At 41.9% G+C, this 19,093-nt stretch overlaps 1 protein-coding gene across 1 annotated transcript in view; it reads right to left on the bottom strand.

Moving 5' to 3' along the window:
• ADAMTS10 (ADAM metallopeptidase with thrombospondin type 1 motif 10) overlaps positions 1-19,093 on the bottom strand; it is a 278,682-nt gene that overhangs the window by 170,862 nt on the left and 88,727 nt on the right. Inside the window, exon 3 of the mRNA XM_086947210.1 lies at positions 11,510-11,874. Within this exon, the coding sequence (XP_086803336.1) occupies positions 11,510-11,874 (365 nt within the window). The remainder of the gene's footprint in view (positions 1-11,509; positions 11,875-19,093) is intronic.

Here is a 19,093-nt window from a genome sequence, read left to right as displayed (position 1 = left end):
AAAGGTGCAAAGTGCAATGAAACTTCTATTTCTTAATCTGTGATCTAACGGCTGGCGATTAAACATGTTCAGCATGAAAACTCACAGCATCCAGCAAAGATGGCACCATCAATGCATGTCACCGCCACTATGGACGGGACCGAGCACCACACCTCAAGCAGTATATTCGGCTATGTGACCAAATAAGAAAGTGTAAGTGATTTATTGTTTAAGTACTAATCAAGTGGTATGGTTTGAAATTAGAACAAGCATTGACAAACCCAATAGGGCCTATTGGTTTTGCTGTGCTGTATATATATATATAGATATAGATATAGATATATATATATATATAGAGAGAGAGAGAGAGAGAGTGTGTCGTGGTTCGCGGCGCTTGCCGCTCCCCGCCATCCCGCTAAACACACACAGAATTGCCGGGATACTCACTTCCGGGCGGAAGTTGAGTCCCGGTCTAGTCCTGGGCAGCTGACCTTAATCTACAGAAGCACTTCCGGGGGAAACGCTTAAACATCGCGTTTCCCGCCGGCTCCGTGCTTCGAATCTTTTCTGGAATCGCCTGAGACGCGTAATCAATTCCCGGAGCTGAGACGCATCAGGACCCAGCTGGCCTACTCTGCGCTGGAGCGCTGTTTGTTATCTGTTGTCGCCGCGCAGGAGCGCTTGCTTGTTTTCCTTTGGTTTCACCACGCTGGAGCACTATCCAGGGCAGTTTGTTTTCTGCCTACACTAACCCTTGCCGCGCAGGAGCGCTGTACTGGGGTTAAGGGTCTCTGCACAGGAGTGCTTTACTTTTGGGTTTTCTTCGCAGTATTTAATTTCCCCATCGCGCAGGAGCGCTGCTTGGGGGTATAGCTCCGCAGAGCTGGAGCATTGTACTTAGCTTACTTTGTTTTCCAGGGTTGCCACAGTTTTAGTTGTGACTAAGTTTTGATTCGTGAAACACGCGCAGGAGCGCTTTGCCTTCTGGTTTGACATTTGAAAAATTGGTGCCTTGCGCAGGAGCGCTTTCCTTTGGTTTTTGCTTGGGTACCTTGCGCAGGAGTGCCTCACCTTGGCTGTCCTTCTCTGGAGCTGCAATGATGTCTGGGTACCGTAGTCTACAGAAGCACTGGTGAGTTCCCGGAGAGAAACTATTTCTGTGTGTGTTTGAGGGGTTGCTCTGAAAGCGGGAGGTGTGGTTCTTTTCTGATCTGGTTCTTTTCTGGTTCCAGCTGGCACCGAGATACCCCACAAGCTCCACACCCACACTAAGCCTCTACATCCTGGCTCCCTTCCCTGCGTCCATCTCATCCCTGCTGGGTCCTACATTCCACAAGGGTCAGATGGGTACAGGGGCGGGTGCTCTTGTCGTCTCTGCGGAATTGCTTCACAAGCAGAGGTAAGTCTTGTGGGGCACCTTACAGAGAGAGAGAGAGAGAGAGAGAGAGAGAGAGAGAGAGAGAGAGACAGAGACAGAGAGACAGAGAGAGACAGAGAGCGAGAGAGAAAACCTCTGATGCCATAGATCAAAGAAAGAGCCGTCACTCCAGAATGTCAGTTACCGCAGTAATTTAATCTGTCGGCTGACACGTTTCGACTTTGCAGTCTCTGTCAAAGCCACAACCTTTGTCAAAGCCACACTGTGGCTTTGACCCAGACCGTAAGGTCAGTGCGTTAACTGACATTCTGGAGTGGCAGCTCTTTCTTTGATCTACGGCATCAGAGGTTTTCTATGCATTTTAAGCATGTCCTGCTCTTGCTGCCGAGCACCAGTCCTGTGAGGTTGACATATTGGGTTTCGAGCAGGAGATGCTATATATAGGCTGTACACAAATAAACAGATTACCTGCACCTAATCTGTGGTCTGTGTGTGAGAGAAATGGGAAAAAGCAACAGAGTATTATATATATATTTCCTCAAAGAGACCTCGTACCACAGGGTCTGTTGCAAATTACGTTAATGGAACCCTCTGGGTAGCCCATCGATCCTTCTACATTGGTATAGGCTGCTTCTCCTAGGTCCACCTATCACCACCCTCAATGTACTATCCCTTGCATCACCAAGGTTCGGCATCAATGCACTAGGATAGCCCTCCTAGACACAGAATCCTTTATCACAGCACCTGGGTAGCACCACAAAGTATCTTTTTCACTCACTTCACCTCAAGAAGAATCTGCCCTGACTCACTGGTTAAGTGTTTATTAGACTCTCAACTAACCACAAATGAAGATATTGAATTCATTTTGACATATTTGTGAATGAAGTTGTACTGCTCTTTGCTGTACACGGCATTGGACTCTTTCGCCTGAGAACTTTGATGACTGAACTCATTATCCGCACTACCTATACAGTGTGTTGTGACCATTGTGTGCTTTGTATAATACAGCATTTGCACATTACAAGCTTCACATTTGGATGGTTGCTGCTTCGCTCATTAGTGATAATTTGGCTACCAATGCCCCTAATTCTGGAGAATGTGTCTTGGAATTTTACTATAATGATTTTCATGCCCTGATGAAGCTTGATTATGAGCGAAACGTGTTGGCTGCTCTTTTAGCTGTTCGTGTATGCAGAAATGATGAGTAAAGAACTGGTTCAAAAGAAACTGTTTGGAAAAACTTTCTGAATTTCATTGATTGGCTTATTAACCAATTGTTGCATCTCTGATATGATATAAATTGCTCTAATGTTAGGTTGTTTGGTAGTCAACATATAGAAGTGAGCAACAACTATGTTTATTTAGTGGGACTCACAGGTTGTGCGGTATAATAGTCCTTAGCTGCCTTTCTGTCTTTGTAGCCATACCGTATGAGCTGTTTCTGCCATAAACCTTATGTACCAAAACAGTTTCCACCCAGACAACACTGCATTCAAACATTTCTCCCTCCATCCATGCACTAGTGTTGTCTGTGACAAAATATATATGAATATCCATATAAATTCATTTGCATGTACTTCCAAAGAGTTCATGAGTATATAAGATCACATTAACATGAGGCCTGGAGCTCAAAATGGCTTCCTATCTGACCTTGACTGGACAAGCTTCAACAAGCTATTCTGTACACCCTTACAGGTCACCTTGCTTGTCTTGACTATATGATATGCACATGTTACACAGTGCAGAGCCTGCCTTTCTGGACTGCCCATATCTGGCTGTTTTGCATGGTGCAGACATTGCACATCCATGTCAGCCATATTTGGCTTGGTGCCTTATTCTAGTTCCGCTGACATGGCATTGCATACAGTATATAACACCTAGAAACTTGTCACTCTGGGAAGAAGCGGTCTGAGAGCCCCTAAGGTGGCAGATCTAACTTCTTCCTTGCTAATTAGCAATGATGCATGCTTTTGGTACCAATAAATAAACTTCCCTCTGTTTCTGAGCAACCTGCTATGTCTGGTGAGTTTCATTCATGATATGTTCCTGGGAGGGTGCCAGTATTTCCCCATCAGAATGGTGTCAAAAAGTGGGACATATTGGAGGACTGTGATGTCACCAGTTGATAAGTGAGATGTAAGTTAAATAACTAACTTGCACTTGCCTTGCTGTAAGTGACCTTTCAGTCTTTCAAATATGTATTTAACTCATAGTATTAATAAAAGGGACATTGACTGGCATTTAAAATAGACAGGTGACTGTAGAGAATGTTTTTTTTTAAAAATATTCTCTGTATCAATAAACTAATTGATATGTGTATATACTGCAGGAGACCCTGGGTTAGAGAATAATGTATGTGTACCTACACATATAAGAAGTAGTGAAGCAGGTGACTGATAAGTAACTAAGTTACTTTATGTCAATAAATATTGGCAAATGGCTAGACTCTTTGGGAGTTTTATAAAATCCATTTCAGGAGATCCTATGCTAGGGGGGGGTATTGATTTTACCCACAAAAAGAAAATCTCCCAGAATATAGTGAGTGGAGCTTCTGATTTGCTGGTTGCACCGGAGCACAGGGAATAATTTTGAAATATGCATAGTTATGTCATGGATGAATAACTGCATTTGAATAGGTTATTGATCTTCAGTACTGAATATCTAAGTTTCATGAATTATAAAAAAAAAAATTAGGCACATTAGTGCTTGAGAGAGGGAAATTGCCCTAACATTGTTTTCTTTGCAGGAGACATTTTGAATTTATCTTTCAGGGTACGCGCACATTGTAAGTACAAAGCAGACATCACAAGACAGGATCTCAGATGAAAATAATGGTAAGCGCACTAGAAAGCTGTTTAAAAGACCGTCAGGAGAGAAAAATTCAAATGAAGGTAAGAATATGAAGTGTAGAAAATATGGACAGTGAAGGAAGTACAACGTTGGGTTGGAATGCCCTTTTGAGTCTGTGCAAAACTACTGACTTGTGTGTTTAAGAGTTTGCACCAATTCTTCTAAAATTATATTCTCATAATGAGAGGGGTTGGAAATGTACTCTTGACAGTGGCAGACATAAAAGTTCTTCCAGTGTTAGGAAAAAGTGGTTGGAGGAAAAGTGAACTTGGAAACATTTAGATTTTCACATGAGCAAATCTACACATGCAGAGTTGCTCATGGGAAAATTCAGTTCACAAATATTTTCTAGGAGTACTATTTCTTGGCCTATATATGCAAGGATATACACCATGCATGCACTTTTTGAGACTTTGTTTAATAAGTGGGCTTTTTAATTAGGACTGACGTTAGCCATGACTTTTGTGTATATAAAAAGTATGCCTGTCACTCTCTCTCTAAGCTGGCATCACTGTGAGTGACTGTATTCTGCTCTTGCACAAGGAGCATATTGACCCACAAAGTAGTTTTGTACAGTACACAGAATTCCTGTTGCAATGAGTACTTTTTGAGACCAAAAACGATTTTTGATTTTACCAATGCTTGTTAGAATAGTGAAGGCACAGCAGCTTCAACACTGATATGGGTTTAGAAAAACAATGCCTAGAAGAAGGCATGCATTGAAAAATAAAAATAAAAAGACGGAGCATTCTACATAGCCTCACTGGAACTACCATCAGTGGTGCAGTCAGAATATGAGGCTTCTTGGCAGCTGTTAACCCAGGACGTGTCAAAAGGGCAGAAAAGGTCAGCAGAAATAGATTTGTAGGAGTGCGGGCGAATGGTTTGGTAGAGACGGACCTGGTTACCTCAGTGTGTATTTAAAATACATTTTTACATGATAAATGTAAATGACTGTTCCTAGTAAAATGCACTACATAGAAAAAGTAGGCCTCACAGAGATAAATATTAAAAGGCATTCACATTAATGGGTGGCTGCTCAGGATGGCTGCTCAGAGGATGAGCTGCTGTAAAATAAAAAATGCTAATAGATTTAGACTGGTTTGGAATATTTAGCACTGTTGAAAAATATTCTGTGCAAAGTATATCAAAGTATATATATCCAGATTTTTAATGCGCACATTAAAATTTATCTCCAACTGGTTAAACTATGTTGTTGCACCACATGAAAAGTGTGGATATTAAGTTATGTAACAACACCAATATTACAGTCTCTTAGTGACAAACTTAAAATGTAGTATGGCCTAATGGCTGCAGTGTCAAATACAAAGGCTTTCAAAAGAAAAGCAGAGTAGCTCTAGAGACCTGCATTTATGCAATCTTTTGCTTTCATGCACAAGAATACTGGGAGAAAAATTATGGCATTCTGAAAACTGAGATGTTTTGAGCCACTTTTTGGGGTGCTGGAGGGGCATAGTGCTAAAGAATAAAATAAAAAATAAAGATCCTACCTTAAAAGAAAGATATATGGGCGTGCTGGCGCGGAGCAGCAATATTTTTCAGCCATGCTTCTCGAGGGATACTTTCCAATGTGATCGTACCTTTTAAAATATCACCACGGAGGCACGGACCCTCAGTCTTGCTTCTGGAGAAGTTCCTTCAACAAATAACAGACATAGGGAACGCCTTGGAAGAACAGCTGCTAATAGGTTAGAAGGTCGAGGTCCACATTTAGAAGCCTAAAAGGGCTCAAGAGCAAGGGGTGTCTTTGACATTTTTGACCTCTTAAAAAGTTTGAAAGAGGAGATGGCAGCGCAGGGAGAGACTGAGAAGTTTGCGTACTTTGTTTTTGGCCAAAGCAAGAACTATATGCACTCATGCTAATGGAAATGCTGCTTAAATATGCTATTTACTTCCAAAGAGTTTGTTTAAGCCCAGTTTCTACATATACATGTTGACAGAAGTGAAAAATATTTCAGGTTTTCTACTTTCAAAATGGGGCATGGTGGTTAGCTCCTGTTAAGGGTACGAAAAAATGTGGTTGCTCTCTCCTTTTCTCAATCTCTTTTGAGCCTGTCTAAACGGTCTATGAAATAGCCATGAGACATTTAATTGGCTATTCAGTAATACGGTTTTAAAAAGTGTTAGCATTAATAAAATGAATATATATATATGCTATGTTACTGCCCATCCTGTCTGATGTTTTAATGAGAGGATAAGTAGTCTACATTGCTTTATTAGCTAGTCTGTGTAAATAAGCTGACCCTGCTTATTAGAGCTGATGTTGCATAGTTTGGATCTTGAAGAAAATATACCCACTAGAATGCCTGTAAAATTAGCAGTTTGGAATTTTCCTGCTGTAGGTGCTTTTATTAAAAGAAATAATTTCAGAAGTGTCTGCAGTCCTGTACAAATAATGTGAAGTCTGTCCATGCAGGGAGTTTTAAGCATTTTGTATTTGAGGTTAAGCCACTGTGACAGTATGTGATTTCTACATTACACTATGAAAGCTTGTAATGTTGAAGAGTAGTTTAAACAACTTAAATTCCTTTATATTAATTAAACATCCTGATTCTACCATTGTGGGGTACAACACTACAGGTAAATGTGCATTTTGCTCTAATGATGTTTAAAAATATAATGTACCTAGGGAAATTAGGGCCCAAATTAATTCTCAATTCATGGTAATAATATTAGGGATATCACATTAGCCTTCCTGGAAGCACATTGGACACCAAAGATCTGTTTAGGTACCATTAGCTAAAGGATAAATTGCATTGTTTTAGGAGCAGATGGGGATATAACTGTTTTTGATAAATAATACATTTGCAGGAAATATACAGGGTGGGCTTATTCCACTGAAAAACATTATAAAGGGGTGCAGCGTAGATACCAGAGAGTAGATAAGAGTATGGTATCAGTTTATTGTTGCACAGTGCATCAGGATGAAGATATCAAACATGCCCAAGGAGAATATCATGGTTCCACTAAAGTGGAAGGTGTTTTCACTAATGTGGGAGATAAAGGGATACATATCACAACTTTAATATAAACAAATATAATTTTGCAACAGTATATATATCTATATATATTTTTTAATAAATGGAATTTATTCACAAATGCCTAATGATAGGTCAGAACAGAGCAAGTACTGTTTACAGCTTCAGTAAGGATTCTCTGTTGTATACAACCTCTGTAGCGCACGTATAGATGTGTTGAGAGATGATGAATGCTGCTGTTAGACTGCAGTTTGTTACATATGAAAAGAAAATGGATGGATGTACACATAACTAACAAGAAGTTTATAGATATAGGGAATGAAGAGGTTTTGGAAAAATATATTTATTATAAAGTGATTACCTTGACGCGAACTTGATACCGAAGGATATAATGCCCTCACAACAAAGTGATATTTAAAAAAAAAAAAAAAAAAAGAGAGGCTGGTGAAAAAATGCTGTCCCCATAAAGTGATTACCTTGAACTTGTGGTCCCCTTAGAGCCTGTTGTGCCTGATATCAGTACAATATTATTATTTATACCTGTAGAGGCAGAGTATTTTTCTCTCCTCAGTGGGTTTTAGCATTAAAGTCCATCCACTGGGTGGAAAACTCTTTGCCATCATACTGAGATACCAAATCCACTATGTTCACTGTGAGTCCCAATGTCAATGCGCAGGCAGTAAAGAGAGACTTGGGCCACCTATGCCTGGAAGGCGGTAGATTGTCTTGCAGTAAGCTGATAAGCTCCTTGTGACATCTCCATCACTTGAGGCCTGTGAAAGACTGTGACAAAAGAGACTGTAGCTCTGCTGAACTACCTCCAGGAGAGAAGAGAAGACTCATTGTCAAAATGCCAGTGCTGCCAAAAAGAGATGACTTACCTGGGTTTTGTGATATTCCAAGGTACCCGCAGCATATCACCTGACAGAATTAAGGGCATTCAGCTCCTGCCCACCAAGAAAGGAATGATGTCCTTCCTGGGGATAATGAACTGCTGCCATCAATGGGTCCATAAATGCAGATGCTATGACAAATGAACTTACAAACTGTTTAAAGAAATTGAAAGAGACATTGTGTACTGCGCCATCATGGGACTGCCTGAATACAAACTGCCTTTCCATCTCTGTTTCAGAGCAAAATAACATTGCAAAAGAAGTGATGCTGCCAATGGTGTGCTGACACAGCTGGAAAAGAAAGGCCTGTGGGACACAACTATGTGACTTTGCTTTCTGCAGTGAATGGGGTCAGCAGCTGTGATGGTGGAGGGGATGGCTATCATTGTGTTGGACTATACCTGTATTGTCTAGGTGCCATATTTAGTGCAGTGGTTGCTGTCTGGATCGACACAACATTTTTCTGCTAGCAGGCACACAGGTTATAATGGCACCATGTAAGATGCCCACCTGTTAATTTGTCAAAAGTATTACCTGCAATAGGTTATTCTGATGAGATACATTCTCTTAGGAAAAGATATGACCCCTAAGTAAGTTAGTGTTGAGATTGTAGAAAACGGCACCCCGCCAAGATTAGACACCATTAAAAAAGGTAGACTAGAGGAGTGGTACACTGATGGTTCCTCCTGCAGACTGATAGACACTGATTACAGAGCAGGGTATGCTATAGCAATAGCTGAAGTGAAGCTCTCCAACTTGGAACATCTACCCAATAAGATGAGCTGTATGCTGTGACAAAAGCATGAATTCTAGTCAAAGGGTAAAAATGTTAACATTTAAACTGACTCACATTATGCTTTGCAGTTCTTATTTGTGGCCAGCTGTGGAAGTATCACAGATTCATAACAGAAATAGGGCACCTTATTAAAAATGGTCCTTTATTAAGGATCTTGTTAAAAGCAATACTATTGTACACTAGGATAGCGGTAATAAAATATGAAGACTACATAGGAGCTAATACTACGTTAGCCAAATATGATGCCATTGCTGACACAGCATTAAATGAAAATATGTTACAGCCAGTGCAGATGGGACTAATGAATAAAGCATTCCAAAAATACAGCTCAGTCAGAGACAATTGTTGCAAGCTAATGTAAAGGAAGAACAATGGTCTCCAACAACAGATGAACATAGAGGGAGGATCGATGATGGATGTGAGCTGAATAATGAAGAGAGTGTGGGCCTACCAGGATGAGATAGATGCCTGTGTCCCCACGCAGTGTGTTCCTTTCCCTTACAAGACTGGAGCAAGGACCCTCTGATATTGCACAAGGGAGGATGAATGCGCAGATGCATGTTGTTTCCCAGTGAATGGATTTACATATTTGCTGGTGTGGGTGGATATGTTTTCAAAATGAATGGAGGTGTATCCAACAGGGAAGAATAATGCAGCAACTGGGGCGCAGCACCTCAGTAAAGCCATCTCTCCAAGGCTAGGGACCCACCAGGACATAAATAGCGATAAAAAGGAAATCACTTAGTGACTACATTTATGCTGAAGAGGTTGGTTTTGGGAATAAAGTATAACATGCATACCCCATATCACCCTCCAACTTGAGGCCAGGAGGAGTAAATGAACTCCAAAATAAAAATAAAAATACAAAAATAAATTATTAGTAAAAGCAACGGATGGAACATTCCTGAAATGGCCTAAGGATCTGAATTTAGGACTGCCTGCAATGTGGCAAGGGCTTCTAAGATGATTATGGATACATGGTCATTGCGAGAAAAATAAAAGCTGTTTCTTTTAGTTTTAGGTGGACTGGACCACAGACGGTGAACTAACGCCATTAATGGATTGAGGGGAGAAGACGCAAGGCAGCGCCTCAACGCCTGAGAGGACGGTACCAGAAAGAGATGACCATCTGTCACCAGAGGACCTGAGCAACACAGCAGTCAAGAAGAGGACAGACCAGACCATTTCCACGATCCATGAGGGCCCATCATAAAGTGTCAGAGGGACACAACATCTACATCTATTGATGCTGCTGTGTGAAGTACACATGATGGTCTGCACCTGCAGAAAAATAGACTGAAGAGGACAACGCAGGGCAGGTCCGGGACACTGCCCGTGAACAAGACGACTGCGGACCAGGAGGAAAAGCAGATGAACGCTTACTGCGTGCCTTTAAATTACTGACACTTGCAAAAGACCGCTTACTGCGTGCCTTTAAAGTACTGACACTTGCAAAAGGTGCCCAGGAACTGAGTTAGAAGTGTCACTGTAGCACTATGCATTGCACAGAGACAATATTTGTTGGACACTTACTGCTGGTATCACAACAGCCTGCTGATATAATATTGATATCATCAAGATGTATCAATGTGACAATATATGCATTTTATGCAAAGACTGTGTAATGCCATCCAAAGATATGTAACTAATGTTTCCTACATATATAGACATATATATATATTTTGGTGTTACATTAATGTTGGATAGGTATATCCAAAAGGGGGGGATTGTGACAAAATATATATGAATATCCATATAAATTCATTTGCATGTACTTCCAAAGAGTTCATGAGTATATAAGATCACATTAACATGAGGCCTGGAGCTCAAAATGGCTTCCTATCTGACCTTGACTGGACAAGCTTCAACAAGCTATTCTGTACACCCTTACAGGTCACCTTGCTTGTCTTGACTATATGATATGCACATGTTACACAGTGCAGAGCCTGCCTTTCTGGACTGCCCATATCTGGCTGTTTTGCATGGTGCAGACATTGCACATCCATGTCAGCCATATTTGGCTTGGTGCCTTATTCTAGTTCCGCTGACATGGCATTGCATACAGTATATAACACCTAGAAACTTGTCACTCTGGGAAGAAGCGGTCTGAGAGCCCCTAAGGTGGCAGATCTAACTTCTTCCTTGCTAATTAGCAATGATGCATGCTTTTGGTACCAATAAATAAACTTCCCTCTGTTTCTGAGCAACCTGCTATGTCTGGTGAGTTTCATTCATGATATGTTCCTGGGAGGGTGCCAGTATTTCCCCATCATTGTCGTTGTTCTATGCATCCTCTCTCTCACAATTTTTTTTCACGACAAGGCATGGGAAGAAACACATGGTATAAGCACATCTCTGAACCTCCTTCACTACTCAGACAGATCGCATGACAGGCCTAGTCTCTTTTATCCAAGCTCTACTACAGAAGAGCACACTACCCATCCACAGAGGAGTGTTGATGCCTCTCAAAGGGTAAAAGCGCCACACAGATGTAGCTACAATACAATACCGATTATCTAGCTAGACTTGTTTTCTGGTGGGAGATCACATGGTCTCTTAAAGATAAAGTAACATTTATGCAAGAGTTTGGAACCAAACAGAGAAAGAGACTTACCAGTCCATTGCAGTTGCTGATGGCTACCTTGGTGTTCAGCTGAAGGTCCTGCAGGTGGCCCACATAGTGGCAGTCCTCATAGAGGTCATGCTTCCAGTCCAGTCCACCTTTTTTCCAGTACTCCACAGTGAAGTGCTCAGCGAGTAGGCTGGAGTGCAAAGTCAGGTTGAGAAGGAAGCGCGTCTGGTGCGCAGAGAGTTTATAGAAGACATGGCGCTGGGCCACCTCATGGGTGGAGCCGGGACTACGACGGGACCGTGACCTGCTGGGATCGTGCTTCACGTTGTAGCTCAGGAAATCTCCATTCTTGTCCACTTGGATGGGGAATGTGATCTCATAGTGCTTCAGACTGGACAGGAACTCCTCTGTAAGGACAAAGTGGTCAAGAAAGTATTGACATAATATGCTGGAGCATCAGAAGACCTCTTCCCAATAAAGTACCTCAAGTGTCACTAATATACTAGGCCAGCCTAGCGTCACTGCCCCCTACGGAGAGAAGACGACAATTTTTGCTCCTTTCCCCCATGCCATGATCCAGCAACCCTTGTTATTATTGCCTGTCATTTTGCAAGAATGGAGAAATTAAGCCTCCAGGTGCCAGCCCGCCAGATAAAGCATGAACAGTATTGGACGCTTCCTTGTTACTGATTCACAACTTTCTCAAGGCTTGCTTTGAGGGTCACAGGTGGTACTAGAGAGCATGAGACGCGATCAAGAGGACAAGTTGCTTACCTCTCAACCCGGAGACCTTGGTTCCAATCTGGCACTTGACCAAAAGTCATGTGATTCGCAGCAAAAGTCGTATTTCACTGGGCCTCAACTTGTTGGTAACTCTAACGCAATTTTTTTTTTTCAAATGTCATATCTACATGTTCCCTCTTCCCTCTCCAACTCATTCTCCAACTCATTCTAGTTTCTGAGAACAAGCCTCAGGCACACACCCTTGGGCCCCGATTACAAGCTGCATGGAGCAGGGGTGCCAGAACTGCCAGGCCCAGAATCACCAGTTCCGAGTGGTACCTCCACCCCTGCTCTGTGCCCCAGGAATGATGAACAGCTGTGGAGACCCCCTCATTGTAACCCTGGCAGAAGGGGCAGCCAAGGGTCTCTTTGGAGAAGTGTTCGAGTTTCTGCAAAATGCTGAAGAAAAACCCCTTCTCAGTATTAAAAGTAGCCTTCAGCCCAGTTTGCCAGAGGGGTGAGCTCATGTTGTTCCAATCACTATGCTTTCTAATTCGTACAAGCTGGGGTTAGGGTCTGTGTGTGCTCAAGCGGTGTTTGTGGTGGATGTAGGGGGCGTGGCCCTACACAAGCGACACTGCCATGCATTCTTCGTGTGGAGAGGCAGGCCCGGTTTGATGAATACCATCTGCTTGGCTGTTGGGAGAGTCGGGGCCATTTCACAGCTCTGACATTTGTTGAACAGCTGATTGGATCACTCCACCAGCACACCTACACCCCCCCACACACACACACCCGCCATACGTCCCCCACCTGACCCGTCCTCCTAGTGGGGCCGATATGTCATGTTCCTTACTCCGGGGAGGGGGGCATGTTCCACAGATGGATTACGTGGCCTGTCGAGAGAGGGAGAGAGGGGGAAAGTGAAAAAGAGGCAAAAACCGAAAGATAATGAATGCGGGCTTACATAGAAAGGGACGTCGAGACTCCTTGCCCTTCCAAGAAAAAGAATCTCTAGGAAACAGTGCAAGGCTGCCTAACACAATAAAAGGAGGTAAAGTACATATGCAGCTGGCAAGATGGCTCAGTGAGTTAATGCTCTCTGCTCCCATCTTCAGTGACTGGAAGGTGACGAGGTAGAATCCCGAAAAGGCAGCAGACTCAGCCTCCCACCCTTTCCAAGGCTTCATGTTAACAGCACTTTGAAACGGCAGACGTGTGGTATGAAGCGCTATATAGAACATACATTATTATTACTTCAAGCAAATCTGATACCAGACGGGTAGTAATTTCCCGTTTTTTCAGGGTACTCCTCCTTCCATCCTAAAACGTGTGTGAGTTTAATTATATGCAGTTTTTAAGGTGTAAAGTTGTGTTTATTGCAGGTTAGATTTTCAGAATAAGCAATCCATATGCAAATGAGTTCTATTGATGGTCATTGTGTGGAAAATTTCTTAGGTATTCATTCAATGCAAACTATCTTTGTGACAAGTCTAAAAACCTGGTATCGATCTGGCACTCGCTCTCCCTCCTTAGGCAATTTTGAGTAGGAGTGGGCAGGCGAGCTTGGCCCTCATGGACCTCGGTGCATCCTTAGATTGGGTCGCTCGCCCCATCCTAGTGGACTGACTTTATAGGATTAGGATGGGGAGCTGAGCTCTGGATTGGCTTTCCTTCGGCTTACCACTCAGGCTTCCGTTTCTCATCTGCCTTTAAACGGCTATCAAGTGAAAAGAAGAAAGGCTTGTCGTGTCACCCAATCTCACATCCTCAACAATCAGAATTCCCGATAGACTCTTTCTTAGAAGAGGTCGGCTTGGGTAAGTAAGCTAACCACGATTTCCTACCCAAAATTGAGGGTATAATTGTTTTTCTTGCCTTCCATCTGCCATAAACTATTGGTCCAATCATTGGTTCATTCATGACCAGGCTAGCGCAATACTCTAAACTTAAGCCTCCCAGATAAACTCTTATTACCTCTTCCGGTGTTCCAAAGGTTGGCTGCCCAACTACACTATCTGAAGTCCCTTCCGTGGTTTACGATCAACACTGCGATCTGTTCTACAACATCTGTATTTGAAGTTGCAATTTTCACCTACAGGTCCTTCTTAGATAGAACAATTGTTTTACTGCTACAGTCCTTTGAAATATCTCTGCTCTGGTACTGCTGAAGTTATTTTTAGTACCCAGAATCCGTAGAGAGAGGATGGGAGGGTGCTGCTTTTGCTTTGCAATTTCCAGGGCATGGAACTCACTTCTATGATATTTTCACTCTATACCCAATCTCTCTGGCTTCTGTAATCCTCAGAAAAATCTTCTTTTCAACTAGCTTTGCTTTGTTGAGCTCTGACCAGTAAACTGGTGCCTGGGTATTACCCGCAGACCACCGTAATAGTTCTGACTGAGAAATCATTGGATGGTGAAAGCAACTATAGTATCAAACAATTACAAAATGCGGTGGCATTGTCAATGCTGAGGTCTTACTCGTCAGCGACGAAGCTGAATCCAAAGTAGTAAGCGCTCGGTGACGATTAAAGGATGTTGTACTTGAAAAGGATCGTGATGTCTTCAACGTGTTCGGTAGAGAAAACGACCCTGTGACTACTGACGACTTCTTTAGGTTTTAAGACAAAGGTTGCAGAAGTTGTCTTGTGTGAAGTTGCAAGTGGTGCACTAGACAGCAATTCCGTTTCTTCTTATGAAGAGTAAGTTGCAATGCTACAGGCTTTTTCATTTATTTGTTTATTTATAGCAGCAGTTCTTAACTTGAGTTCCGAGGACCATTGGAGGTCTGCGACGCCTACGCTGCTGGCATGTGACGGTTTAGAAAACGTAATAATATTAACAGATTAATGAAATGTATTTAAAGAAAGAAGCACCATGTAAAACTGAACATTTTTAAGGTTCTGTAAATTTGAAGGAATTTTGAAGTTGGAGGCTAAAAATTAAGTTGGTGTCCTCAGATCGATTTTTGGGAGCAGTGCACATGCATCAAACACAATATAGCATGGAAGATGAGGGGCTGCAGTTGAACGTAGAAAAGCCCCACCCTTCCATTAAAATAGCTTTCTTATTCATTGTATTATTTTTATTCAAATACAATATTTCATCATGTGGCTATTTCTTTGATGAATGCTTGCTTCAGTATATATGGGTTGTGTTTTGATGTTAAAATCATCAACATTTCTTAAGCCGGGGTCCCCATCATTGGAATGAGTAATGACTCCGCGGGGGGCTCCTGATTCCAATAATGATTCAGTGAGGATCCCTGGATTTCAGTCATAATTAATTGGGGGACACAGAAGTCAAAAGGCTAAGAATCACTGATTACAATTTTTTTTAATAGAGCAAACAAAGCCAGAGAGCAACAGAGTGCTTCACATACTAACACATGGGGTCAGTAGGAGAAATATAGATAATGTACCCGATACCTATGATGGATAAATATATACAAAGAGCAAATATTTGCATGAGAATTACGAAACAATATGTACACAAACTAGTATTTTCTATTTGAGGCAGTCAAGAAGCGGAATATCAATTCCAGGCCATATATACGCAAATCCAGTGGATAACAGGAAAAGTGGACATTTCATAGTTATATCCCACAGAGGTCTGGATACTTTGAGACAACCATCTAAGCATAGAAAGTGAGTACCCATATTAGAACCTATGTATGCCGGATAATACTCCCATAATTAACATGAGTCCATCTTTCCACAGACAGTAAACATGTCTAGAATTCATTTTGGACATGCAAAGAATGAGTTAGGGCCTTAAGACCCGAAGCAGACGAGAAATAGCATTGGGCAGAGCAGGTGGTGGCTGACAGGCAGGGACAGAGGTAGCAATGCAAAAGCTAATGGTATGTGGGGTAGAAATATATTTTAAGAAGGGATTATTATTCTTTTTTTTAGGGTGTGTAGGGGTAGTAGTACGAATGTTCGGATGGGGAATTCCGTCCCTTGGCCTAGAAGGCAGTTTACGTATTTTATTGAATAAACAGCAAGGTGAGAGACAATCAGAGCAATATTACATGAAATTCACTGTTCTACACTTCAATAAAGTGCATTTTTCTCCAGACTACATATTTGTTCACAAGCATGGGTTACCTTGCTTCCGAAATGCAAAGCAGATAAGCATTGCAGATGGAGCCCTTGTGCTAATGTGTCGGCACCTTCCCAGGGTCAAATTAATAGTCTTCTTCTGCAAAGCTGACACAACTTTGCATAAGCCCAGTGGGCATGTCTATAGATTCTTATGAGATTTCTACACTAATTTGTTTTGAGAGAAGACTTGGCAACTGTTGCTGAATTCAAATACCACCTTTCATCACTACTCACCTTACCACAAGAGTAATGTCACAAATGGAAAAGTCATCTTTCCCCACAATTTTGACCACACTTTTCACAAAGGTGATTCAATTTACCTAATATGGGACGTGAGGAAACACAACTTCTCACGTTGAATATCCTGTCTTGTTTGGCTTCTTCACTAGGTGGAGATAACTCACCTGCCTATGACTAGGGATTCACTCTCATGCCACACGGGCAGGAACCCCTGTTCCCAGTCCTGGCCTTTACAGTAACAAACTCTTCTGATCAGGTTGACTCATCAAATGGGCACAAGGATTGCACACCATGACAACAAAACCCAGAGCACTAAAGCTAGCAAATAAAAGCAACAGAGTGAAAACATACTAGCTAAGAAGGCTATTATCCATGACATCATTTACTCAAACCTGAATGGTAAAAAGAGGCCATTGACAGTCATTTGGCTGAGATAATGTAAAAGGAGGTAACACTATCCTCAGATGAGGACAAATGTAAACTTTTTTAATAGACACTTCGGAAAACCTATTAAAATGCTTTGCTTTATAAGGGGCATAAACGTCGAACCACTGAAAGAAGTACGAGCTAAAGATGAAATCGCTTATGAAACATCACGGAGCAGGTTAAGTATATCATAAATGCAGGAGAGGAGTCCGAAAGTTAGAAAAACCTTCATATCGATAGCAAATGCTAGACGTAACCAGCTCTAAGCAACCTCAATGTGTACCATTAGAATGCGAGAAATAATCTTTTTTTCTCAAAACAATAAAAAGGGAGCCTTTTTCCCTGATCCATCCTGCCACAAAAAATTGGAAGTACTCAACAGAGCGACTTGGCCAATCAACGGCACGAGTAGCAGTCTTGGGCTCATAGAATTGAAATGCGCCTCTCTCTTTATTTCCCAAGATCTGAAGTCCATTTGTAAAATGGGTTCCAGAGTGTCTAACCAGGAAGCAAAATTGCAAATCAGGGTCACGGTCTGTGGCTTCGATGTGTCACTTGGCTCAGATGCGGACGTTCATCCTGGCCAGACGAGCGGTGCTGGCCCCAGTGGAGCGGTTATGCTCCTGGTCGGAACAGTGGGCTACGTTCATTTCTTTTGGAAAGGTCTGCATCCCCGTGGAGTTGTGGGACGTCTTTGGAGAAACAGCTCCAAGGCATTAATACGTTTCTTCATGGTTCCTGTGTGTGCTTATTTGTTCGTTATTTTAGCTTAGGCATAACATGACTTCTGCCAAGTATTGACCACCAGGAAGAAATCCCATCAACCTATGATTTGTGTCTCCAAGGCAGAGCCTGTGGCTTATAATTACGAGTGATTCAAAAGGTTAAGTCTATTCACCCACCGAAAGAAGGTCAGAGAGTCCTAGAGGAACTTACAAATGCAAGATATTCAGAGATATTTATTTCTAGTATTGCTATAAATAGTGCCAGCAACAAAGCACTTATTGATCATGCAAATTTACAGTATTTTAAATATATAATATTGACTGTTTACCACTCTGACAAACAGTTCCTGGAGGAATACATTAAAGGCCTTATTATCCTCTGCTAAGATATACATGTATTGTCCTTCAAAGGGTGAAAGGCTGAGGCTGCCTAGCTAAGTACTGAAAATTCAACCTGAAGCTCTGCAGGTAGAAATAAAAGCAAACCAGGCGGGCTTCGTGAACACAAACTGAGACTAATATATTGTAAGCTATGTACCCATAAGGGTATCTTCATCATAGAAGTGACAGAAGCACAAAAATGGGTTTGAGGACCAAGGCCATGCTTCCAAGTGATGTAGAAGTTGGAGATAATTAAAGCATACAGTAATTACTGCTACCTTGGTGCGGGGTATTTATTGGGAATGTAATGAACTTCTTCTGAGCTCCACACCTCCTCAGAATGAAGCCTAACTTATGGAATCAGTGTTCACCACACTAATTACTGAAGGTTTTGCAATTATATGGTAGCATAGATTTCCTCAGGATTTTTCTGGTGAAACCTGCCAGTAGAAAATTGTGTAGTGTGGTAACTGATGCAGAACTCAGAAATCCAATCCATCCGCAAACATCCCTTTGCACATGAATCAGGATTTAAAAAACATCTTTGAAGCAGTCTCCAAGTAAAGTCTGTACCCTTATGGAAGCACTAGATATGTTATGCCAATAGAGATTTGCATAGCTCTGTATTGCTATTATTATGGCATTGTGATGCTGTAGTTTTTCAGTATGTTGTATTGCGTTCTACTTGTATTTATACAGTGCTTCATACTCTTATCAAGTTGCCTGAGCACATTTGTAGAGGGGTAGCATGCTAATCTGTGTGTGCAATGGTTGGAACACTGCATGTTTGCCGTGTGGCCTATACAGGGAGTTTTTTTTAAATGAAATGCTTGAGTACCAGAATTATCCTGTTACTAAAGTTATCCAGTATTGGGGTATCTTTCATAGATTCACATGCCTGAATCATTCCCCGTCGTCGAGGCGGGAGTCCCACGGTATAATATATACAAAAGCAGTGCCTAGAAAATTTCTTGTAGTAGGCTGGAAAAGCCCAAAGGCCTAACTAGGCCTCAAAACTTAGC

The sequence above is a fragment of the Lissotriton vulgaris genome, chromosome 12, assembly GCF_964263255.1.
Source record: "Lissotriton vulgaris chromosome 12, aLisVul1.2, whole genome shotgun sequence".
Lineage (NCBI taxonomy): Eukaryota > Metazoa > Chordata > Amphibia > Caudata > Salamandridae > Lissotriton > Lissotriton vulgaris.
This window is presented reverse-complemented; position numbering and strand designations above follow the sequence as displayed.